Below are 23266 nucleotides of genomic sequence, written 5' to 3' on the forward strand. Positions count from 1 at the left end.
GCCCCACATGGGCTGCCCTCTACACGGAGCCACCGGGGCCAGAGCTCAGAACGGGAGGTGGGGCCCTTGGGCCGGCGACTCTCCTTGGGCTTCTCATCTGGAAACGGCGCGTCGGCGCTTCGGTAAGGCCTGAGCCGGCGCGGTGGGACACAGACACGCCGGGCCCCTTGGCTCTGGTGGGCAGCCGCCCTGCGCCCACAGCCCCTCCATCTCTTCCAAGCCTGTGGACAGACGCTTCTGACGGCTTCAGCCTCTGACGCTGTTTCTTGGCCTCGACCCCAAAGTGATTTTCTGTCCTCCCAGCCCAGCCCCCCGCCCCGAGTGGCCGCAGATGGCCACATGCACGGCTCCAGGGTCCCTCCTCGTGCCCGTCTGGGGACGTCCCGCGCTGGGGAGCAGAATGTGAGAGGTGTGCAGGGGGCCTTTCTGACCCTCAGTGTCCCCCACTTGGAGACGGGGAATAAACATGACACCTTCCGGGCAGATGGCTCAGGAAAGGGGTTGGTCCAAGGCTCAGCCGGCGGGCACAGGGCTGGGCCTGGGGGGCAGACCGTGCACCCCCCGTGGGTCCCTCTGCAAAGCACCTGCTCCCTGTGTGTGCCGCCGCCTGGCTTCGTGGGACTCACTTTTACGGGCAGGAAAGGGCTGTGGGGAGGCAAGTGCCACATGGCTGGACCACGGGTCAGTGTGGCAGGAGCCTGGGGCTGGGGGCTGACAGGGCGGAGGGGCCGCCCTGAGTCGCTGCACCCAGCCCAGCCCGTCCCTGAGCATCGGGGAGGTGACGGAACGGACGCACTGCACCTGCCTCCTCCCCCACCTCCTGCAGCAGAGGCCGGGGCGGTGCCACAGGACCCAGGCCCGTCACGGGGGGCAGTTCCTGTGGGCGTCGGGATGGCCTGGGGTGCGTGTGGCTCCACCCCTGGGACACAGGTCTCCGAGGACCTCGGTGGGGGCCCCAGGGGTAGGGCTGGGACACGGGTCTCCAAGGGCCTCAGTGGGGGCCCCAGGGTAGGGCTGGGACACGGGTCTCCGAGGACCTGGGGGGGCCCAGGGTAGGGCTGGGACACGGGTCTCCAAGGACCTGGTGGGGGGGCCCAGGGTAGGGCTGGGGGCCCGGCAGGAGGCACAGAGCAAGTTGGGGTGTGGCGGGAACCGCGGTGGGTGGGGGGCCACGTTGTGCGCAGGGCCACGGTCATGGGGGCCACGCCGCCCCCCCACCCCGCGCCCACTGAGGCACCAGCCTGGCATGGGCCACGTTGCTGCCGTCTCCCTGGTGAGGCCCCAGCAGAGAGAGCAAAGCTGCCGTCTGCGCCGGGACTGGGGGGCTCCAGGCAGAGGTCGGGGGAGGGTCTGACTCGAGATTCCCCGAATCCAAGACGAGGCCAAGCTGTGCTTCGGACCGGTAGATGCTCGTTTATGCAAAATAACAATAAACGTTATACGAACTGTCAGCATAAAAAAATACCCTTCTGAGGGGTGGGACAGGTTAGCACCATCAGGGCGCAGGGGCAGGGCCACCGGCCCGCGGCGGGCGCTGAGGTCAGTGTCGGTCGGTCGGTGGTCTGCAGCCCGCCCGGGTCAGGCTGGGGTCGGGTCAGCGACGGGCCACCCGTTGATGGCCTCGGGAGGGGACACTGCGGCCCGGCGGGGGGCAGGAGCGGCAGCACTGGGCGCGGACGGTGGGCAGCTGGCAGCGGCCCAGGAGGCGCAGGGTCTCGCAGAACCGGAAGGACAGACGATCCCGCTCGCAGCCTGGCGGGCACAGGTGGGCGGGTCGGGACGTGCCAGAACCTCCCTCCCACTCCCCGGAGCCTCAGGGAGGGCTCAGCAGCCCCCCAAGGGCAGGGGTGAGTCCAGTTGCTGGAGGGGTCCCCCCACCCCCCTACCATCTGCCCTGCCAGCCCCCTACCCCTGCCACCTGCGTCTGCTCCAGCCCCCCCGACCCCTGCCACCTGCCCTGCCAGCCCCCCACCCCTGCCACCTAGTCTGCTCCAGCCCCCCCCACCCCTGCCACCTGTCCTGCCAGGGCTCTGCAGGCTGCAGTTGGTCACAGACCAGATTCCGGGCAGGGTCCCATCTCCCAGGACAGCCCCAGCCCAGAGAGTGCCTGTGTCCCGGCCATGCAGGAGGGACGGGGCCCTGGCCTGCTGGGGAGGGGACGAGGGGGCTGCAGGCTGGGCCCCCCCCGGGGCTATTTTGCGCAGTGCCTGTGCCAGGCTCCTGGCCTCGCTCCCAGGGCTGCTGATGGTGCCCCCCCAGCTGCCGCCAGGCCCGGCTCACGCCAGCAGGGCCCTGGGGGACAAGGAGCAGGAGGGCGACGGCAGCCCTGGCCCCAGGACGTCCCCTGGGCCCTGCGGAGGGCGCGTGGCTCCTCCACCTGCTCCGGTGGCTGTGCCAGGCGGCCCAGTCCCGCTGTGACCTCCGGCCTTGGCTCCCCCTGGCAGGAGCCCCCCGCCCTGCGCAAGCAGGTGTGGCTGTGCCGGCTGCCCGCAGTGGGGACCACACGCCCCGGAGTCCCCCTGCTTCCCCAGTGTCCCGCAGCGTCCCATGGACCATCCGAACGTCTCGGCATTCCCGGGTCTCAGGGTCCAAGGTGCCTCCCCGGCTGCCCCTGACCACTGGCCAGAGGCAGAAATCCTGCGGCAGTTTAGGGTTCTGCCCAACCCCCCAGAACCCTCCCTGCAGCCCGCCCCACCCCACAGAGCTCAGAGCCCCCTGGCCAGGCCCGTCCTCTGTCCTTGGCCCCCGGGGGTCTCAGGTCCTGCCTGGCCCTGCCCACCTGGGGCCACGGCCGCCCTCGGCCCTGAAGCCAGGCTGGTGGCGCCAGCGACCCGCCCGGGCTGTGCGGGGACCGTGCGGGGGCAGCAGGGCGGGTGGGGCGTTTGCACCGGGTGACACAGGGGCCACTGCAGGCCTGGCGCTGGGGGACGAGGCTGTGGCGAGGGGGGAGGAGGCAGCTGGGGCAGAGCCCAGGGGGCACCGTGGTGCAGGGCGACAGCCCACGGCCCGGGAGCCGCGGCTCTTCCCGCACACAGACCGGCGGGGCTGACGGTGCCCTGAGGGACGATGGTGACGATGAGGGAGGCGAGATGCCGCCCAGACCCTTCTGCGAGGACGGGCGCTGCACGAGGCAGTGAGGCCGTAAGAGGGGACGGAACCCAAGGCCACACGGTGGGGGGGGGCCCAGGTGTGGCCGGGGCCGCGTGTCCTTGCCCAGCACTGCGGGTGGGGGGGAAGGGGGGGGCAGCTGCAGGAAGGAAGTGGGGGCGGGGCGGGGCGGGAGGGGGGTGTCCAGAGCCACCTCTGGCCCAGGCCCTTCTGCCGGGAGGACCCAGCTGGCCAGGAAGCCACCGGCAGCTGGGAGCTCGCGGGGGCCGGGAGGGAGCCCCCTTCCTGCAGGTCCATTGTTCACACCGGCATCGTCCCCTGGCCAGGGAATGGCAGGCCAGCGCCGGGGGTGGGTCTCATACAGGCCCAGCCTGCCCAGGGCCACCCAGGGACGTCCCACAGCCCCGGCCTGCCCAGGGCCACACAGCCACCCGGGCCGAGGCCCTCCCTCCACGGCCTGCAGCTTCCACGTGGCCCCCCGTGGCCTCAGTCAGTGGCCGCGTGGCACCCGAGCCGCACACGTGGGGCCAGATGGTGCCACGGGGTGCGATAACCCCCCCCGCCCCCCCCCCGGGGCTGGGCACTCACGCGCCGGCTCTGCCAGCCCGCAGTCCTCGGTGCCGCACGGCCGGGCGCTCTCGGGCCGGGCCTCGTGGCCGCACTGGCCGCCGTCCTGCTCGGGCAGCCCCGTCTGCGTGTTCACGCACTGGACCAGGCGCCGCTGGACGCCGCCACAGGGGGCTGAGCACTGTGCGGGGGGCAGGAGGGTGTCCTGGGGCCGCCCCCTGTGGGGAGCCTGGTACCCCGGGGCAGTGCCACCCCGGGAAGCCGCTCCACACCTGCGCCCAAGCCCTCCCGGCCCCCCCTGTGCCCCCACAGGAGGCCTGGTCCACGCTGGGCCCACCTGGCACTCAGACCCCCCCATCACGCGCAGGATCTGCCCCCCAGCGGGGGACAGGCGTGAGGAGGGGGACAGCCCCTCACACGGGACGTGCCGGGAGGCGCCCTGCACGGAGCCATGATGGGCCGGTGGGCACAGGCTTGGACGAGACCCTCGGTGCCCACGGGACAGGGCGGAGGGGAGGGGGCAGTTTGTGTTCCTGCCAGCCGGGGTCTCATGTTTCTAAAAAGCCCTAAAAGCCAGTCTGACCTGCCAGCGCCGAGCCTGCCCCGTGTTTCACAGGGTACTTCCTGTCACCCTCCCGACCCGTCCCCCTTTCACAGAGAGAGGACGGTGGCCCAGCGAGGCAAAGCAGCCTGCCCGCGTCACTCAGCAGCCAGGGGACAAGGACACATGGGCAGGCCCGGCTTGGGGCCCACATTGAGGTTCCTGAACTCCCACCCAGCAGGCCTGGCATGGGCGTGCCCGCCCCCCCAGTCCCTCCACCCGCTCGAGCACCACAGCTGGCCATTCCTGCCTCCGCACTCCAGCCTTGCCGTCCCCTCTGTCCCTGTCCTCGTCACCCTGCGTCCCCCCGCAGGTCTCAACCCCGAAGCCCCTCCTCCTCGGTCCCTTCCCTGACATGGCAGCACACGCCCACCTTTCTTCCTCGGTTTCCCCCGGCAGGCCGCAGCGCCGGCAGGGCGGGTCCCCGTCTGGGCACCACATCCGGGCGGCCCCCCAGAGCCCAGCCCAGCCTCCGCAGTCCCTGCCTCAGCCGACCAAGGCGGCCTGGGTGTCCCCGTGTCCCCGAACCTCCGTCCCGGCTCCTCCCGAGCCCGGCTCACCTGGCCCCAGGGCCCGACCACCCACTGCGTGCAGGGCTGCGTGTTGCAGGGCCGCGAGCTGCTGGGCCTCAGCGCCTCCTCGCACAGGCCGGGCTCCGGGCAGGTCACCAGCCGCTGCTGCTCGCCCCCCCCGCAGGCCTCGGAGCACTGGGCGGGCAGGGCGGGGTCAGGGCACGGCCGTCTGGGGGCCTCCCCGCCCGTCCCAGGCCCCGGGCCTCACCTCCCTCCAGGAGGAGATGTACCAGCTGAGGCAGGGCCGGGCCCCGCAGGGCCGGCGGCTGGGGGGCTTCGGGGGCCCCGGCTGGCAGTGAAGGGCCGCAGGGGCCGGCCGTCCCGGGTGTCGACACACTGTACATCCCGCACTGAGGAGCCGCCACCGCAGCTGCGGGAGCACTGGGGACCGAGGGACACCGTGTGCGTGTGACATGTGACCTGGGCCAGCACAGGCCTCCGACCACCCCACCAAGCGGGGCACAGCCCTGAGGAGCCCCAGGGGGAGGCGGGGCTGGCGGGCAGTGGAGGAAGCGGAGCAGAGACGAGCCGGCAGGAAGGCCAGCGCGGTGGCCGGCGCAGACGCAGATTCCCGAGAGACGGCACCACGCGGCCGGGTGAGTCCCCGGAGCCCTTTCCCACCACCCTGGGCCGCTCAGGCCCCCGTGGCCGCCGGCTGTCCCCCACGCACCTTGCTCCAGTTGCCGGGGGTGCCAGGCGGCGCAGGGCCGCAGGTGGCAGCGGCGGGCGGGCTGGGGCCGGCCGGCGGGAGCACAGTCCTCGTCGCGGCCCGAGCTGCAGTGCAACCGGCCTCCAGACGGCCCCCAGGCCGCAGGTGGTGGAGCACTGTGGGGGCAGAGGTCGTGAGGGCCGCGGGACCCCAGCCCAGACGCCCCCAGCCTAGCCGCACCCCCCCACCGGGCCTCAGTGTCCTTATCTGCAAAGGTGAGTCCCCCGCCCACCAGCAGGGACACTGAGGAGGAGTCAGGCTCCCCCAGCAACCAGCCGTCCCTGCTCACAGGGACACGTGTGGCTGGGGGCCCTGCAGCCCCACCCGGCCGTCCTGACGCGGCCGCTGCCCCCAGTCACCAGGGAGGAAGTCTGGGTTTAGTCCCAGCAGTGAATTGCTGGGTCGAACTGGGGGGTGTGAACGGAAGGAGGTGGCTTCTCCCAGACACGCCCTGGGGGCCCAGGAGGGCACACCCCCGCTCAGACCCCCAACGCGACCAGGGAGGGCAGAGCCTCTGAGCAGGGCGGCCTGGTGGCTGCATGAGCCGTCCCCCCTGCCTGAGCCGTCCCCCCTGTGCCAGCCGTCCCCCCGTGCCAGCCATCCCCCCCGTGCCAGCCATCCCCCCGTGCCAGCCGTCCCCTGTGCCTGAGCCGTCCCCCCTGTGCCAGCCGTCCCCCCTGTGCCTGAGCCGTCCCCCTGTGCCAGCCATCCCCCCTGTGCCTGAGCCGTCCCCCTGTGCCAGCCGTCCCCCCGTGCCAGCCGTCCCCCCTGTGCCAGCCGTCCCCTGTGCCTGAGCCGTCCCCCCTGTGCCAGCCGTCCCCCCTGTGCCTGAGCCATCCCCCCTGTGCCAGCCGTCCCCCCTGTGCCAGCCATCCCCCCTGTGCCTGAGCCATCCCCCTGTGCCAGTTGTCCCCCATGCGTGCCTGTCTGGAGCCCTGTCCTGGGCGGTGAAGGCCGGGTGTGGGCAGGAGTCCCCTACTGGCCCTCATGTCTGCCTGCCCTGCCTTCCCTGCAGCCCCCTGAGCTGCCAGGGGTGGGCCGCGTCAGCACACCCCACTCCTCAGAAGGGAAACTGAGGCCTGATGGGCAGATGGCGTGTGGCTGAGCTGGGCACTGCTCCTCCCTCACGGGGCCCCACCCACCGCGGTCTGCCAGCCCCCCAAGTCCCGCGAGACAGGATGCACAGGGCTGTGTCCCGCTCTGCGAATTTTCAGATGGGGAAACCGAGTCGCCAGGGTCCTGCGGAATCTCCCAGCATCCTGGCGGCACCACTTACCTCGCTCCAGTCCCCTGCTTGCCAGCTGGCATTGCCGGCAGCCGGCAGGTCCGCACGGGGCCCCTCCTCGGCCGGGCTGGGGGGCAGGGGCTGGGCCCCGGGGGCTCCACTGCCGTGGGTGGGGCCTTCCTGGGCGGTGTGGACGGGGGGGGGCCTCTGGGCTGGGGGGGCTCGGGCTGGCCCGAGGGTCCCGGGCTCAGGGCCATCACCCAGGACACATGTCCTGGGCCAGTCCAAAGGAGGGGCCCTGGCGTGACCGGAGTCTGTGGGTCCCCCAAGCCCAGGCCTGAGGGTGCAGAGGTGGAGGTGCCGGCTCCGGGGGGCCGTGCCCACCCTTCTCTGGCAGAGCAGCTGTGGGAGGAAGGGGCGGAGGGGCCGCGCTGCCCTCTGGAGCTGGCCCCCCAGCGCCCGGGCCCCCCGACCATGGCTCCAGCACAGTAGGGCCAGGCAAGGAGGGGGCGGGGCCCACAGAGGACAAAGGGGGCGTCCGGGGCAGGGGCTGCACCCCGCGGCCCACGGGGTCCTCATTGTCCTGGGAAACCTCATTGGTCCTGTCCTGCCACCGAGGGGGTGGCCGGCCGTGGCTGTCCTCCCCGACCGCGAGCTCGTCTGGGCTCTGGGGGCAGCCGGTGGGTGGGCGCCGCGGGCTTGCGGTCAGCGGCCAGGGCAGGCTGGGGAGCCCGAGGCCCGGGGCCCCCGCGGGGACGTTTTCCTCAGACAAGAAATTGGCCGAGGGGGGTCCCGGGGGTCCGCTCGGAGGACGGGGCCGGGGCAGGGCCGGGGGGCCTGGATCCCGGGGCGCCTTCCTCCCCCGCTGCGGGAGGCCGCGTGGCCGGCAGGGGGGTGCCTGTGGGGGCTCCGCGGGGCTGCTCTGGGGTGGGGGCGCCCGGGGCCCCGTTCCCGCCAGGACTGGGTCAGGCTCCTCGGAGGCGTCGTAGGACAGATCCTCGTGAGAAGGTGATGAAGTTGTAGTCGTAGTAGAAGTCGTCCACGAACACGGGCCCCGGCGGGTCCAGGTCCTCACCGATGGCATTGCCCATGGTGGCCGGCCCAGGGGACGCGGGGGAACTCGGGGCGGGGGGCCGGGGGACGCGGCACGAAGTCGACCTCGTTGAAGAGCTCGTTGCTGGAGGAGCCGCTGCCCGAGCCATCGGGCCCGGCGTGTCGGGGGGGCCGTGGGCAGGGGGGCAGAGGGCAGGCAGCCGCCCTCGCCGGCTGCTGGGCCTGGTCGCAGGGGACGCCTGTGTCGTTGGTGCAGAGGACGCTTCGGTGCTGCGTGCCCAGCCCGCAGGTCGCCGAGCACTGCGCGGGGGTCAGGGTGGGGGTCAGGCCGGGGGGGCTGCGGGGACGTGAGGCAAGGCGGGTGACCTGCCCGCGCCCCCGCGTCACAGGGCAGAGGCTCCGGCCACACCAGCTCCCGGGCCGGAGGCTTTCGGGTCAGAGGTCGGATCCTGGAAGGCCCCAGGCTGCCTCCCACCCCGGCCCCGGCAGTGAGGACCCCACGGCGGCTGCCAGAGGAGGGCCCGGTGCCCGCCCCCTCGTCCCCAGCTCACCTGAGACCAGTTCCCCACGGCCCAGGTGGCCGGGCAGGGGACCTGGCGGTTGCAGGGGCTCTCAGCGGGGGGCCGGGGCAGGTGCTGGCAGGCGGTTGGCTCCAGGGCGCTCTGCTCGTCCAGCCCCACGCTGCGCACGCACAGCACAGCCCGGTGGGACACGCCCCGCGGCCCCGCAGGAGCGGGAGCAGGGCTGCCACTCGCCTGCCCACCACCTGCAAGGGGGACCGGCCATCAGAGAGGTGGCGCCGGCAGGCTCACCGCGGGGCCAGGCCAGGCGCCAGGCCCTCGGGGCTCAGGCGGAGTCGGGACCGAGTCCCCTGGGGGCCCCCGAGCCCCAGGCCCAGGCCAGTGTCCACCCTCCGCCCAGCCGCCCTCGACCCCACGGGCCCTGGCAGGACCTGGGTCGGCTGAGCCCCACTGCCACACCCGGGACCCAGAGAGGGACGGCCGGGTGCCTGGCCTGGTGCCGGTGCCCGCGGCGCTCCAGCCAGGCTGGGACGCAGCCCTGGGAACGAGGCCACGGCCAGCTCCCCGGCCCCTCGGGGGCTGCGGCGGACCCCGGGTGCCTGGTGGGGGCCGTGTCGGGGGGCTCACCTGGCAGGGCAGGGCTCCTCGCTGCACCTGCGCTGGCGGTCGTCGGGCCGGCCCAGGGGGTCACAGTGTCCCTCGTCCACGGCCCCCGCCTGCCGCTCCACACAGAAGACGCTCTGCCGCTGCACGCCTGGGGACACGGGGCTCAGATGGGGCGGCACCCACGGCCCGCGGCCCGGCCGCCCTGTCCAGACCCCCCTGCCCGGAACCTACCCGGACACAACCTCGCACCTGTGCCAGGATGAAGGCCGGCTCCCCTCCTCCTCCCGTCCTCCAGCCCCACCCCACCCTGCGGTGGCACACGGGGGGCTCGGTGGGCTGAGCGCCCGGCCCCACTGCGCCCCGCTGAGGCCTGTGCAGCTTGCGGGGCCTCTCTGAACCTCAGTGTCCTCATCTGTGAGAGCAGCAGTGACCTGGAGGCCGTGGTGTGAGGACTGTGCGAGGTCACACACGTGCACGCAAACCTCGGCACCACGGCCCCTCCCAGCAGGCTCACAAAGTCTGGAGAGGACCCTCGTCACTGGCTGGGGTTCCTCTGCAGCCCCCGGCACCAGCCCCGTCACTGTCCTGGCCTTTGCGTGGGCCCCCTCGCCCCTGCCCACCTCGCCTGCAGAGCTCTGACTTTGTTCACGCAACACGCCCCCACCACAGCTCCCTGGCCACTAGGCGGGTCTGGGACAGTCCCTGCCGGCCCAGGAGAGAGACACAAGCCCCTTCATGGGGTTCGGCCCTCTCCCTTCCCCTTCTCCTGCCGGGAACAGCGCAAGAGGCTGGGGGGGGGACGCCCAGCAGCAGGGAAGGCTGACATGGCGAGGGGGGTGCGGCTGAGGGTGAGGGGCCAGGGCCCTAGAGGCCTGCACCTGTCCCACCACCTTGGACTGTGCTCGGGGACCTACGGCCTGTCACCTGCTCCGGCTGCCCTGGGGACCTACGGCCTGTCACCTGCTCCGGCCCCCCTAGGGACCTACTGCCTGTCACCTGCTCCGGCCGCCCTGGGGACCTACGGCCTGTCACCTGCTCCGGCCGCCCTGGGGACCTACGGCCTGTCACCTGCTCCAGGTTCTGGTACCTGCCGGCCAGGCGTCCCGTGTGGAGCAGAAATGCAGGCGCCCGACCTGCGGGTGCCGAGGGGGGACGGAAGCAGAGGTGCCGGTGCCTCCCTGGGCAGGACGGGGCAGCGGGGACAGTGGGCACCGGCCAGGTGGCCGCACCGCACCGGCTCATGTTCACCCTCCCCCCGGCCTGAGACGGGACCATCGCTAACCGTGTTACAGATGGGGACTGAGGCTCAGAGAAGCTGCGTTCCAAACCCGCGGCGGCCCAGCCAATGAGCCGTGAGCTGGGGGCCGGGGCAGCGTCCCTGCCCAGAGACCAAGGCCCTCTTCTCACCTGTGCCACAGGTGACCGTGCACCTGGTCCAGGGCCCGTAGTGCCAGGAGAACTCGGGCGGCTTGTCCTGGCTGTGGCCGTCGGCTTCCCTGCGGACGGTGTACTCGTAGCGCACGCCGGGGTTGCTCTCCTGGAACAGCAGCTGGGCGGGCGGGGGGCCGTGAGCGCCAGGGGGGCCGTGAGCGCCAGGTGTCCCCCCCTGCCACCCGCCCGCTGGTCCTGCCAGCAGGGAACACGCCTGACGCATCTGGGAACTGGGGCTGCACCCCGAGGCCATTTAGAGGTGGGGAAACCAAGGCAGAGGCCTGGCTGTCCCAGGGCTCACCCCGCCCGGGGGCTCCCGCACCTGAATCCACACAGGCTCGTTGGTGGGTCCCGGCGACGTGAGATTCTCCCAGTTGCCGGTGCGTGCGTAGGTGAAGGTGGCCCCCGGCCACCTGGTAGTCCCCGTCCCACTGGATGGTCCAGCCCCCGTTGAGGAAGTACTTGTCGGGGTCCTCGCTCCGCAGGGCCAGGAAGTTGGCGGCCTCAGCTACCTCCTCGATGCGGATCCCGCGGGCGCCGGCTGGGATCAGCCCCACGTCCACGTACCCTGGCGGCCGTGGGGGGCACAGGTTGGGCTGGGATCAACCCCACGTCCACGTACCCTGGCGGCCGTGGTGGGCACAGGTTGGGCTGGGATCAGCCCCACGTCCACGTACCCTGGTGGCCGTGGGGGGCACAGGTTGGGCCAGGATCAGCCCCACGTCCACGTACCCTGGCGGCCGTGGGGGGCACAGGTTGGGCCGGGGTTCGCTGCCTCCCCTCCCTGCCCTCGCCCCAACCTCTCCCTGCCTGCTGATGCCAAAGAGGCCCCTGTAGCTTAAGATTCCGAGCTCCCCAAAAGGCAGGGTCACCAAGACCTCACAGGGGCTCCCCCAACCCTGCCTCCCTGGCCCGGGCCCCATCACTCCTCGCCGGGGGACCCACACTGGTCTTGCTGTCACAGGGTGGGGTCCATCTCCAAACTCAGGCCGGCAGAACCTTGCTGAAGACCCAATTGCCTGGGCCTCTCTCCCAGGACGTCCCCCTTGGCCCCCCACCTGCCCTGTCCTGTCCTGTGACGCCCACCAGGGGCCCGGCCCTGCTCTCAGCCCAGGTGGGGTCGCCCTGTGACGCAGGGGCTGTCGTGAGCCCCGCTGTACAGAGGGGCCTGCTGGGAGAGGAGGCAGGCCCAGGGGCTGTGCTCCACCCACCATACCATGCTGCCTCTCCAGGACGAAATCTAAGCTGCTTGGCTTGGCATTCAAGGCCCCACAGCCAGCCCTGCCTCCCTTACCCACCCCAGACAGGGCCCGTGTTTCTGGCCTCCAGGCTCTGGCACAAGCTCTTTTCCCCCATCTGGAACGCCCCTCCCCATCTTATCTGGGTCCTTTATGATTCAGCTCAACTCCCACCTCCTACAGGAAGCCTTCCCTGACTTCCCCAGGTCAAGACCTTCTTCCTCGGTCTCTCACAGCCCTCTGGGCCTCCCTGCCCAGCATGTGCACACTAGGACAGGCTGTAAGGCTCCGACCCCATGTCCCTGTCACCTGGCAGAGTCAGCACTGCAGCCACGTGTGCCACACAGAGCCCGGCCCAGGGAGCGGAGCTGGGGTCCCCGGGGCATCGTACGTGAGGAGACAGCTATGCTCTGAAGGGCCAGGGGACACGCACAGCCGGCTGGTGCTGCCTGCAGCCCCCGGGACAGGAGGACCCCCCCCCCCCGAGGACAGGGCCCTGCACCTGGGCCAGGGCGCCCCGACTCTGCAAGAACCCCGACCTCCCTGCTTGCCAGCTCCAGCCCGGGGGGACCACGGGGCCCGGGGCAGGGCCTCCCCTCCCCCACGGCGGCCCCATACCCAGGCCCTCAGCCTCCTCGAAGGTCCCGCTCACGGTGTGGCAGGTGGAGCCATTGCCGTGGCACACACCACAGCGGTCCTCCACGGCGCCCGAGTCGATCTCGAAGTCACAGCCCACGTTCTGCAACGAGGGGAGGGGGAGCCCTGTGCTGCAGCCTCAGAGACCCAGCCTCGGGGACCCAGCCTCGGGGGGCCCAGCCTTGGGGACCCAGCCTCGGGGGGCCAGCCTCGGGGGCCCAGCCTCGGGGGGGCCCAGCCTCGGGGACCCAACCTCTAAGACCCAGCCTCGGGGGCCCAGCCTCTGTGACCCAGCCTTGGGGGCCCCAGCCTGGGGGTATCCAGCCTCAGGGAGGGGGGCCCAGCCTCTGTGACCCAGCCTTGGGGAGGGGGGCCCAGCCTCGGGGGCCCCAGCCTCAGGGACCCAGTCTTGGGGAGGGGGGCCCAGCCTCGGGGGGACCCAGCCTTGGGGGGGCCAGCCTCTGTGACCCAGCCTCGGGGGCCCAGCCTCAGGGGGCCCAGCCTCAGGGCGCCCAGCCTTGGGGGCCTGCCCTGCCACGGCGGTGCCCTCTGACCCGGGTGAACTTTTGTACCTCTCTGAGCCTCAGTTTCCTCAAATGCGACACAGGGAGATCATCCCTTAAGCATGTGCTGTGAGCACACGAGACAAGAGAGGGAAAAACCTGCGAGAGGCTGCGGGTGGGCAGGGGCAGGCATGGCCGGGTGTCTGGCCAGAGGCAGGGCTCAGCGTCACGGCGCTGGGGTTGGCACACGCCTGCTGGTCCTCCGAGCACCGGCCTGGACACCCGGCCCTGCGGCTCAGGTGGCAAGAAGCAGGCACAAGCAGGTGGCTGGGGGCATGGGCAGGGTGCAGTGGCCACCACCGTCACTAGAAGTAAGACTAGGAATTGTCCCCAAATACCGAGCTGCGTGTCCCCAATACCTGCGTGTTGCCTGGACCACCTCATCTAACGCCTGCCAGAGAGGAAGCCACTGCCCGGTCTCAGCCAGCCCCACGCGGGCACAGCCTGCCTGGCCCTCGTCCCTGGCAGGCGGTGCCGGGTGGTGCCGGAGACCCTCACCTTGCAGATGCCGTTGATGCAGAGGTCCCGGCTGGCCCGGCCCTGGTAGCAGGGGGTGCCGTCCACCACCGCGTCCCGCAGCTTCTCAGCAAAGTACTCGTTGGAGGGCCGGCAGTGCAGCTCGCAGGGGTTCACTGCGGGCCGAGTGCGGAGCCATCAGGGACACTGGGCAGGAGCCGTGTGGCCATCGGGGAGGCCCCGGGACACGGGCCAAGGCAGGCCAGAGTCCCCGGGCAGCACAGGTGCGCTCTGTGCAAGGCCGCAGTGAGCCTCAGCTGCAGGGACATGGGGACAGCCCAGGGCCGGGTCGCCCGGGGCCCGCTCACCCCGCCCTGAGCCTCACCGGGACTCACCGTCGTTGACCACCGGCACCCAGGTGTGCAGCCGGCCCTTGTAGAGCACAGCGTCGAAGCGGCTGCACTGCACCTGCCGGAAGGAGGGGCGGCCGGGGGGGCAGGGCTGCAGGCCGCAGAGGCGCACGCGCTTGCGCTGGCCCAGGCAGTACCTGCCCTTGTACCTGGGCCTGCGGGGAGGGCGGGGCCGTGAGCGCGGGGAGCAGCCTCCCCCCACCCAGACAGAGACCCTGCTGCCCCTCGCGCTGCCCACCCCGGCCAGACACGCTCCCTGTTCGCGAGGACCTGTCGGAAGGGGCAGCAGGAGGTCTGGGCTCTGCCCACCCTCCGTGTGACCGTGGGCACCCTGTGGGCCTCAGTTTCCTCATCTGTGAATGGGGCTGGGGCTGCCTGGGCAGAGCGATGCTGAGACCTGGGACAAGCCGTGCATGTGACGCACACTGGCTGGGGGGCTCCTCAGTCTCCAGCCCCCAGGACCCCGCGTCCTAAGGAGCCCTCGAGTTCTCAGACCGGCTCTGGTGGCAGCACCGCAGCCCGGGCCACAGGAGCCGCCAGGGGCCCGGCCAGTGAGGGGCCTGCTGGAGTGGGCACCTGAGCCCCGCCCTGACCGAGGCCGGGTAGCCGGGCCGGCCCAGTGGACCTGGGGGTCGGGAGCCCACCGTCTTCAGCAAGCACAGGCCCCGGTGCACCGGCCCTGAACCCCGTGCCCGGCCGGGGAGCCCAGTGACCAGGGGCTTGGTGACAGGAGCTGGCAGCCCCTCAGGCCGCTGCCTCTCGCAGCCTCCACCACGCTCCTTTCAGATGGGGAAACTGAGGCCCAGGCCACCCCTTCAAGCAGCTCCTGCCGAGTGCTGACTGCAGACTCGGTGCGGGGAGATGCTGCGTTTCCATGGGGCGGGCAGGGCTGTCGCCCCACTCACAGACAGGGAAACCGAGGCCCAGGGCAGGGGTGGACAAGGCCCTGGCCCCTGGCCCGAGGGGCACAGAGAGGATGGGGACCCAGATCCAGCCCGGGGCCGAGCCCCTAACGCGGCCCTCCCCTCCCGCAGCTGCTCCGTGTGCCGCCTCCGGAGTCTGCCGGCGTCCGGGCCTCGCTGTGCTCCTCTCTGCAGTGGGGCCCCGTCAGCCTCCAGAACACGCCCGGGACGTGACCAAAGGTGGCCTGGACACTTCCCAGGGCCAGGGGCGGGGCAGAGCGAGCTCCCTGCCACCGGGTCCCTCGATCCCACCACGCGGTGCCCGGCCACTCACGCGGGCTGCGAGCACTGGCGCTCGGCACTCTGCACGCCGACGCCGCAGCTCCGCGAGCAGGCGGACCACGCGCTCCAGCCGGACCAGCCTCCGTCCACCGCCTCGGGCTGGAAGCCCACGGGCACACACTCCCCGTTGAGACACCACTGCCGGGACAGGGGAGGCGGGGAACCCCGCCCACGCCCGTCAGTCACCCTCACACTAGCAAGAGCGAGGAGAAGGATCGAAGGGGTGTGAGGCCCCCTCACCATCCCCGCGGCCCAAGCCACTTGGTGGGGCTGGGCCAGGAGTGGAGCAGAGCCCCACGCGGACGCTGGGCGGGGCTCCCTGGGGAACAGTGGGTCACACCCCGCCCAGGGGGGGCTGCTGCGGGCTCAGGCAAGGCCGTAAGCCGAGGCCGACCCCTGACCCGGGCAGACATAGCAGGAGGTCTGGCCTCACACCCTGCGGCTTGGGTTGGGGACACCCTACCTTGCTGTCCCCACACCGGGTGCCGTCCACGGCTGCGTCCAGCTTGGAGTGACAGGTGGTCCCCACGGAGCACCACAGCGTGTGGCACACGTCCTGTGGGGGGAAGGCAGGGCCTGCCTCACCCCTCCCCCGTGCACCACCCACCCGCCTCCCCCGTCCCCAGAGTCCCTTGGCCGCCCCTCCGAGTGGGGGTCTGCAGATGTGAGCACCCCGAGGGTCCCGCTGATTCCCTGTCTGCTCCCACTTCCCGCCCCTCCCAGACCACGTGGGTGTGGGGGGCCCCGCGCTGGGCCCCGGAAGCAGGTTTGCAGCTCGGAGGGGTCCCCAGCTGCCCACAGCTCTCCCAGCACCCCCACTCCTCTGGAGAGACCCCCGTCAGAGGGTCACTCTGGGGCATTTGCTCCAGGACCCCACGGCATTGCGGCTAGTCCCCCCTTGGGAGCCAGCGCCAGGCGGGCGAAGGGACTTGCCACGGCCACACAGTTGCAGACGTTCGACCCAGAATCCAGACCTCTCTGCGCCCCAAGGTGCCACACGGGGACCGAGCCCAGCCAGGCGGGTCCCTCCCGGGCCGGCACCCACGGGCCCCTGAGGGCTATGCCCTGGGCCTCGGCGCTCTGTGTGCCCCGCGCCCAGACCCCCCCACTCACGTCCATGTCATCGCAGAAGGCGGAGTAGGCCCCGTACTGGAGGCGGCACTGGTGGCTCACGTCGTAGAGGACGCCGGGTGGGACCGAGGGGAAGTCGATGACATCCTTGGCAGGAGCGTCGTCCAGGCACAGGCCCCACCCACGGCTGCAGGGGTCGGGCGGGAGGAGGGCGAGGGACGGCCTGTGAGACCCAGCAGAGGCCTCGGGGGCAGAGCCCTTTGGTGCAGGAGGACCCGGGCCTCCCCGCTGGGCCCAGCCCCCCGCCAGCCCCCAGGTAGCAGACGGGCCCAGCTCGCCCCGCCCCCACCCCCACACGCTTCCCCACGCCCCAGTGCCAGGCCTGCGCACGGCTGTCCCCACCCCCGCTCCTCCCGTCCACTGAGGAAGCCTCTGTGCTCTGTCCTTGAGACGCAGCCCACGGCCTGTCACCCCACGTGGCCCTGCTCTGAGTCCCTGCTGCCCCTGCCCCTGCCCCCAGCCCAGAGCCAGGCGGGAGAGGGGTCTGCAGCGTGTCACATCACACCGACACACGGGCGCGCCCGCCCCGCCAGGCAGAAATCTAGGGCCATCTGGGAAGGATGAAGGACGAGCCCCTGCCCTGGGGGAGCGCCCGGAGGGAGCCGAGCCCACACCCGCCCCCAGGTCCCCACTACGCCTGCCCCCTCAGGCCAGAGTCCCCGGCAGGGCGGGCACTGGGGGATGCGGCAGGCAAGTCTGCGTCTGGCACACACTGCGGCTGGTGCCGCGTCGGAGACGAGGCTGCCCAGACACCACGGCGGGGCACGGAGGACAGAGGCTCGTCCCTGCCTCTGCCGCGGCCTCATTCTGTGCCCCTCTGGGGCCGGGGCTCATCCTGCTGGGCAGGCCCCACTGCGGCAACCCCTGGCTGTGGATGCTGTGTGGCCTTGGGCCACCCCTCACCCTCTCTGGGCCTTCATGTGCTCACGTGCAAGAAGCTGATTCCAAGCGAGGGGTATAAATAGCAATGTCTGCTCGCAAACATCACAGCCAGCAGCAGCCTTCCTTCCTCTGCGGGCTCAGGGCCAGGCCCTCACGCTGCGACACTCACCCCGTCCCCTCAGCCGTCCCGGGCTGCCAGCCCTTCCCCTCCGGCCCTTCCTCTCGCTAAGTGCAGGGGGCCGGGCGGTCCCACTGAGGTCACAGCAGACAGTAGGTGACTCACTCTGTCCTCAACAAGCCAGAGAGCCGCCACCCCCGCGGGAGACGCCCGAAGGCCCTCCCTCACCCCCCACCCCGGCTTCGGCCGCCCCTCGCCCTGCCGGAGCTCCCTCCACACCCGGGTCCGAGTTGAGGCCCACGAAACGCCGTGACCTCAGCTCCCTACAGTGCTTCAGCCCAGCAAGGGGCTTGGAGCTCCTCAGCTCCGCCTCCCAGACAGCTGCAGCCCCCCAGGATTCCCCGCCCCACCCCCATTCCCTCGCCCCAGCCTGGCCCTGCCCCCACCACACACACACACACACACACACACACACACACGCGCGCACGCACACACACATGCACGCACACACACACATACACACATGCACACACGCACACACACGTATGCACACCACATGCACATGTGTGCACACACGTGCACACACATGCATGCACACACATGCATGCACACATACACACATGCACACACATGCACGCACGCGCACACACGTGTGTGCGCACATGCACATGTGCACATGCACACACATGCACACATGCACACGCACACACGCTTCTCCCTCAGACGTCCGGGCCTCTCCCTGGAGGCAGCTCCGAGGCTCCTTCTCCCAGACGCAGCCCCCGACCCCAGGACAGGTCGCTGCCCCCTCCATACCCTGCCCGCAGGGGCATCTGCCACCCCTCACTGCCCCAAACTGCCACACGTCTGTCTGCCCGGGTGCCGAGGGCCCTGGGGACAGGCGCCACATCTGCCCCTTCCCATCATACCCCACAGGGCCCGACACGCATGTGTGTCCATGGACACAGCATGAGCAGTAGTTTGCACTCAGCCCTGCCCGGGTCTCTCTGTAGGGAGCCGGGGGTGTTGGGTGCAGTGAGGCATCGAGGGGACTGTGACTGCCTGAGGCTGCCCTGAGCCCCAGGAACACGGCCTGGCCCACATCCGGCACCTTCTGTGACTCTCACTCATTCTGTCCCCCAGCCTGTTTCAGTGGGGCCTGTCCTCTCTCTCCTGTCCCCCCTCCCCAGCAAAGGCACAGGGGGCAGGGGCTGGCAGACAGGCTGGCCGCTGTCCACACCCTGCCCCAGGTCACCCTGCTGCCTGACCCCCAGGATGGAGGGGCGAGACACAGAGCGACCTTGGGGAGAGGCCGTTCTCCCTCCCCCGCACCCCTCGACTGGTGGGGCTCCCACCGGCTCTCCTTGTGCCGCTGCTCCAAGAGGCCCCACTGCTCCGGCTCCGTTCCCCCCCCCCCACCCAGGCCCCCGGCCAAGTCCCTCAGGCATTCCAGCAGCTGATGGGGACAGAGTCGCATCTGTCTGTCTGTCCTGGAGCCAGGGTGCTGGGTGCCACCCTGAGTGGGGGCAGCTGGGATCCACCCCTGGGGCCTGTGGGGGCGGCCACGGTTCTGATTTTCCAGCCAGGAGACACCCCCCTCCCCCATCCTCCGGCCGCTTCCCTGGTTCGAGTCCGTGCACGCCTCACTTGGTAACGTGGAAATAACAACAGACACCACGTATCAAAGGCTCGCCAGGCGGCAGGCACCGTGCTACACACGCCCGCGGTTTCTCATTCAGTGCTCACATCAAGTGCGCGAGGCGGTCACACCACTGTCCCCGTCTTTTGAGGCTTACAGGACAATGGGTAGAAGCTGGGGCCAGAGTCCAGTTCTTGCCACCAAACTGAACTCTCCTCTGCTTCCAGTCCCCCTCCCCACGCCAGCCACCCCCTCCCCCTGGGGGCCTTGTCCTCGCTCTCACGTCCCCAGTGGCCCTGGTCCCGTCCCCGCTCACCCCCCACAGTGAGTTGGCTTCCAGAACAACATGGCACCAGCAGCAAACAGATGCATCTCTGCTCCCTTCCAGAACCCACCACGACGACGGTGGAGGAGCAAACACGGCACAGACCCACAAGGGCACAGGCAGGGCCCCGCGCCTGTCGGGGGACTCACTGGAGGAACCTGGTGATGTACTCGCGGCTGCAGCGGGACCAGGTGAGCGGGGCCGCGTCGTACAGGAGCTGCGGAGACATGACGAATGGCCGTTTCCCCACCGGCTCGCAATCATTGCCGCTGCCATCGTGCTGAACGCCGAAGCTGCGCGAGAGCACAGGCCGGGCGGTGAGCCCCGGGTACCTCACCCCGAGGCCTGCGGGGGCCCAGAGCTGCCCGGCCACCGACCGCCCGTGGCCTTGGGAAGTCGCGTGCCCTCTCTGAGCCTCAGTTTCCTTAGTGTAAAACGTGGGTCTGACAGCGAGTACCCCAGGGGTGCTCTTCCGGGGGCGCCAGCCCGAGCCTGGAATGAGGGCCAGGGACGCAGCGCAGCCCACGGCAAAGCCAACCTTCTACGGCCACGAGCGGCTGCAAGGGCCTGCGGGTCCGGCCACCACCCGGGGGACCCGGACATCTGACTGGACGAGCCTAACACCTCTGACCAGCAGAGCTCTGCCCTCGCTGGCTTGTGGACACCCCGAGGTGCTGCCACGTGCACCAAACAGCCTGGGCATGGGCGGCCGAGGGCCTGGGCCGTGCTTAGACACGAGGGCTCAGATGGAGGGAGCCTCGGACATCCCTGAGTCCAACCTCCTCGATCTGCAGGAAGTGCCGAGGCCCAGAGAGGGCAGGGCACGGCCCGGGGTCACAGAGCAAGCAGGAATAGGGAGGCGCAGGGCACTGAGGGCAGCCAGAGACGGGCAGGGACTTTCCGGCCTGACCCAACCCCTGCAGGGAAGACTTGCTCCCTGCAGCCCCAGCGCCGCCCAGGCAGCCCGTGTGGGGCGCGGACCCCGCATGGGCGGCATGTGGAGACCACGTCGGGGCTCCCTCCCCAGACAGTGCCGCTTCCCGGATGTCGTGACCCCTGGCTGCCGCCCAGGGCGCCCGGTGCTGAGGGCAGGCGGGTACCTGTGCCCGAGCTCGTGGGCCACAGTGAAGGCCAGCGGCAGGCCCGTGTCCTCGCTGATGCTGCAGCTGCGGTGGGGCTGGCACATGCCCGCCACGTGGGACAGGCCCAGGGTCTCGCAGGGCCGGTTCATGGCCACACACAGGTCCTTCCTGCACCGGCAGAGAGAGGCAGCCTCAGGCTGACCTGGCCCCGGGCCCGGCCCACGGAGCAGCCGAGGGGGCCGGAGAGGGGCCCCTGCCGACCCTGCGTGAGGACACGGCGTCCTCCGCTCCCTGACATCGGCCCAGCACGGCGCCGGCCGGGAAGCAGGCGCCATGTCACTCACACTCCACACACGGGGCCCCGCCTGGGCCTGGGAAGCAGACGTGTGCACGGAACGGTGCTGGTCACTGTCCCACCAGGTGCTCACGGGAGCTGCTGGGCCCGCAGGGGACAACGACCACCCGGGGCTCCAGCCACGGACCCTGAGCAGGTGTCGGCCACAGAGACTGGGGGTGGGGGGTGTGAGGTGGCTGTGGCCGGACAGGCAGCGAGAGATGTCCTTCCCCTGCAGCTGCTCTGTGTCCAGACCGGGAGGGGACGTGTGGACCCACAAGGGACAGACCTGCACAGACTGGACGTGCACACACGCGTGTGCGTGGACCTGCTGGAACCTGAGCCAGTCTGTGGACGGCGTCAACACCTGTGTCCTGGTGGGGACACTGTGCTGTGGTCACGAAAGATGTCACCCCTGGGAGGGACGGGGGCAACGCGTACGGGGCCCCGGCATTGTTTCTGACGGCCATGTGAGAACCCGCAATTATTTCAAAATAAAAAGACGCCCCCTGGCCGGGCGCCGTGGCTCACACCGGTCACCCCAGCACTCTGGGAGGCCGAGGCGGGCGGATTGTTTGAGCTCAGGAGTTCAAGACCAGCCTCAGCAAGAGCGAGACCCGCGTCTCTACTAAAAATAGAAAGAAATTATCTGGACAGCTAAAAATAGATATAGAAAACTTAGCCGGGCATGGTGGCGCATGCCTGTAGTCCCAGCTACTCGGGAGGCTGAGGCAGGAGGATCGCTTGAGCCCAGGAGTCTGAGGTTGCTGTGAGCTGGGCTGACGCCACGGCACTCACTCTAGCCCGGGTGACAGAGCGAGACTGTGTCTCAAAAATAAATAAATAAGTAAATAAATATAAATAAAAATAAATAAAAAGCCGCCCCTCCCCGAGTGCTGACGGCCCCAGCCCCGCGCCAAAGGTGTGCAAACTCCCCTGAGAGAGCCAGGCTGTCCCCAGGGCTGTTCCCCTCCAGAGCTGCTCCCCAGGTGCCGGCTCTCCCGCCCCGTCCCCCGCCCCGGGCGGCACCTGGTGAGCAGGACTGCCGTGTCGTGGTGCAGGGGGTGTGCGTCCCCCTTCATGTTGATGCTCTTCTGCCACTTGCAGAAGCTCCTCAGCGTGTTGTCTGCGTGGTGCGTGACCTTCAGCTCGTCCTGCGGGCAGAGAGCAGCCGCTTGAGCCTCCCCCGGGCCCCGAGAGGCGCAGGCCACACAGAGGCAGGAGGCCTGGGGGCAGTGGGGACAGCGGCAGCCCTGTGGCCCCATCCAGCCTCCGCCTGACCACGCCACCCACAGAGAGAGGCCAGTCAGGGACCAGGGGTGGCAGAGACACGGTGCAGGCCTAGGGGCATCGCTGTGCCCTCCACACAGGGCAGCTCAGCCAGTGGGCAGGGCCTGGCAGCAGGTGCCTGTTGCCGGGGCAGCACGGAGCCACGTGACCTCTCACCTCCTCATCCTCCAGCAGGACCAGGCGCACGATGGTGATGTGGATGGGGTTCCCGATGCTGGGATCGTGGAACAGCCCGGCCACCTGCTCGAGAGAGGGTCGGCTATAACCAGGATGGAGGACACGGGCAGCCAAAGCCCGGCCCCAGCCCACCTGGGGGCCGCACACCTGTGTTCACACGCAAGGATGTTCACACAGGTGCACACGGGCTGCACGTGCACCACGCGTCCCCACACCCGCATACACGCTGCCCAACCCAGCAGTGGCAGAACCTGGGGGCAACAAAGCCCCCAGGCCCCTCCCAGGCCCGAGGTCTTCCTGAGCAACTGAGCACGGGGTTGGCACCTGCTTCCAAGCACCAGCCCCGCCCCCACCCGGCACAGCCAGCAGCGCTCGGACCTCCCAGTGCCGGCTTCCTGGCCCACCTCAGGGCCCTCGCCTGCCAACCGCCCTGGGCTGGCTCAGCCGGGCAGCTCCCCCCGAGTGAGCCCTCCAGTGGGGCGAGAGGGGGCAGAGCCTGGAGGGTGGGGCAGAGGGGTGAGGCTGTCCCAGAAGGCGGCTGCGGGGCGGGAGGTCAGGTGCAGCCGCAGCTGCTCGATGCAGCAGCAAACACTGATCCAGCCCAACAGCAGCAGCCCTCGTGCTGGGGGAGTTACATGCACCATCTCACTTAAGCTTCTCACTCAAAGGCAGGCACGATTATCGTCACTTTACAGACGAAGCCACGGAGACTCAAAGAAAGGGCAGTGCTGAGATCCAAACCCATGTTTCACAGCTTCTAACCTGGGTCTGGGGTCCTGCCCTGCACCCACCCCTCGGACCCCCATCACCAGCCCCTGCCATCCCCCGCCGCCCACCCTGGCCTGCGCCTGCCGCGGCCTCACCATGTTCATGATGGTCAGCACATAGTGCTCGACCTGGGGCTGCCCGTGGTACTCCACCATCTTGGCGTCAGCTACCACCAGGGTCTCCACCCACTTCTCTTTGCTGACCGAGCGCTGGTGTAGACGCCTCGCCCGCTGCTGCTGCCACTGCTGCCGCTGCTCCCAACGCTCCCGTCGAGACTCCAGCTCCAGGGACTCTGTGGGCCGCGGGCAGGCGGGGTCAGCGACCAGGGGACCGGCCCCGAGCACGGGTCTCCAGGCCCCCGGCACAGCGAGCCCTCTCGGGGGCAGCAGGAACTGCACTGGGATCAGGGGCCAGGAGCCTGGATTCCCCTCCGGGCCCACCCCACATGTGTGCTGTGTGGCCCCAGCCTGGTCACTTTTCTTCTCTGATCTTGGGATTCCCTAACTGTAAACAGGAATAGGGTGACCGGTATGTGCGGGGGGGGGCAAAGTGCCACATCCACGTCAGGACATGGGCCCCACCT

General features: G+C 70.3%; 1 protein-coding gene across 1 annotated transcript in view; it reads right to left on the reverse strand.

Annotated features, from left to right (window-relative positions):
- Window positions 1-1505: 1505 nt before the first annotated feature.
- The window catches only part of ADAMTS7 (ADAM metallopeptidase with thrombospondin type 1 motif 7), a 32408-nt gene continuing 10647 nt past the window's right edge, over window positions 1506-23266 (reverse strand). Inside the window, 32 exon segments of the mRNA XM_045560872.1 lie at window positions 1506-1752; window positions 3697-3856; window positions 4837-4983; window positions 5057-5148; window positions 5151-5229; window positions 5519-5536; window positions 5538-5630; window positions 5632-5673; window positions 6834-6973; window positions 6976-7132; window positions 7135-7563; window positions 7565-7686; window positions 7689-7785; window positions 7787-7906; window positions 7908-8135; window positions 8387-8560; window positions 8562-8601; window positions 8984-9110; window positions 10370-10511; window positions 10716-10799; window positions 10801-10961; window positions 12250-12370; window positions 13329-13462; window positions 13682-13851; window positions 14933-15078; window positions 15404-15496; window positions 16054-16198; window positions 19182-19325; window positions 20133-20282; window positions 21478-21602; window positions 21895-21978; window positions 22779-22975. Coding sequence (XP_045416828.1) covers window positions 1595-1752; window positions 3697-3856; window positions 4837-4983; window positions 5057-5148; window positions 5151-5229; window positions 5519-5536; window positions 5538-5630; window positions 5632-5673; window positions 6834-6973; window positions 6976-7132; window positions 7135-7563; window positions 7565-7686; window positions 7689-7785; window positions 7787-7906; window positions 7908-8135; window positions 8387-8560; window positions 8562-8601; window positions 8984-9110; window positions 10370-10511; window positions 10716-10799; window positions 10801-10961; window positions 12250-12370; window positions 13329-13462; window positions 13682-13851; window positions 14933-15078; window positions 15404-15496; window positions 16054-16198; window positions 19182-19325; window positions 20133-20282; window positions 21478-21602; window positions 21895-21978; window positions 22779-22975 — 4319 coding nt within the window. The 3' untranslated portion in view covers window positions 1506-1594.

The sequence above is a fragment of the Lemur catta genome, chromosome 9 (genome assembly GCF_020740605.2).
Source record: "Lemur catta isolate mLemCat1 chromosome 9, mLemCat1.pri, whole genome shotgun sequence".
Classification (NCBI taxonomy): domain Eukaryota; kingdom Metazoa; phylum Chordata; class Mammalia; order Primates; family Lemuridae; genus Lemur; species Lemur catta.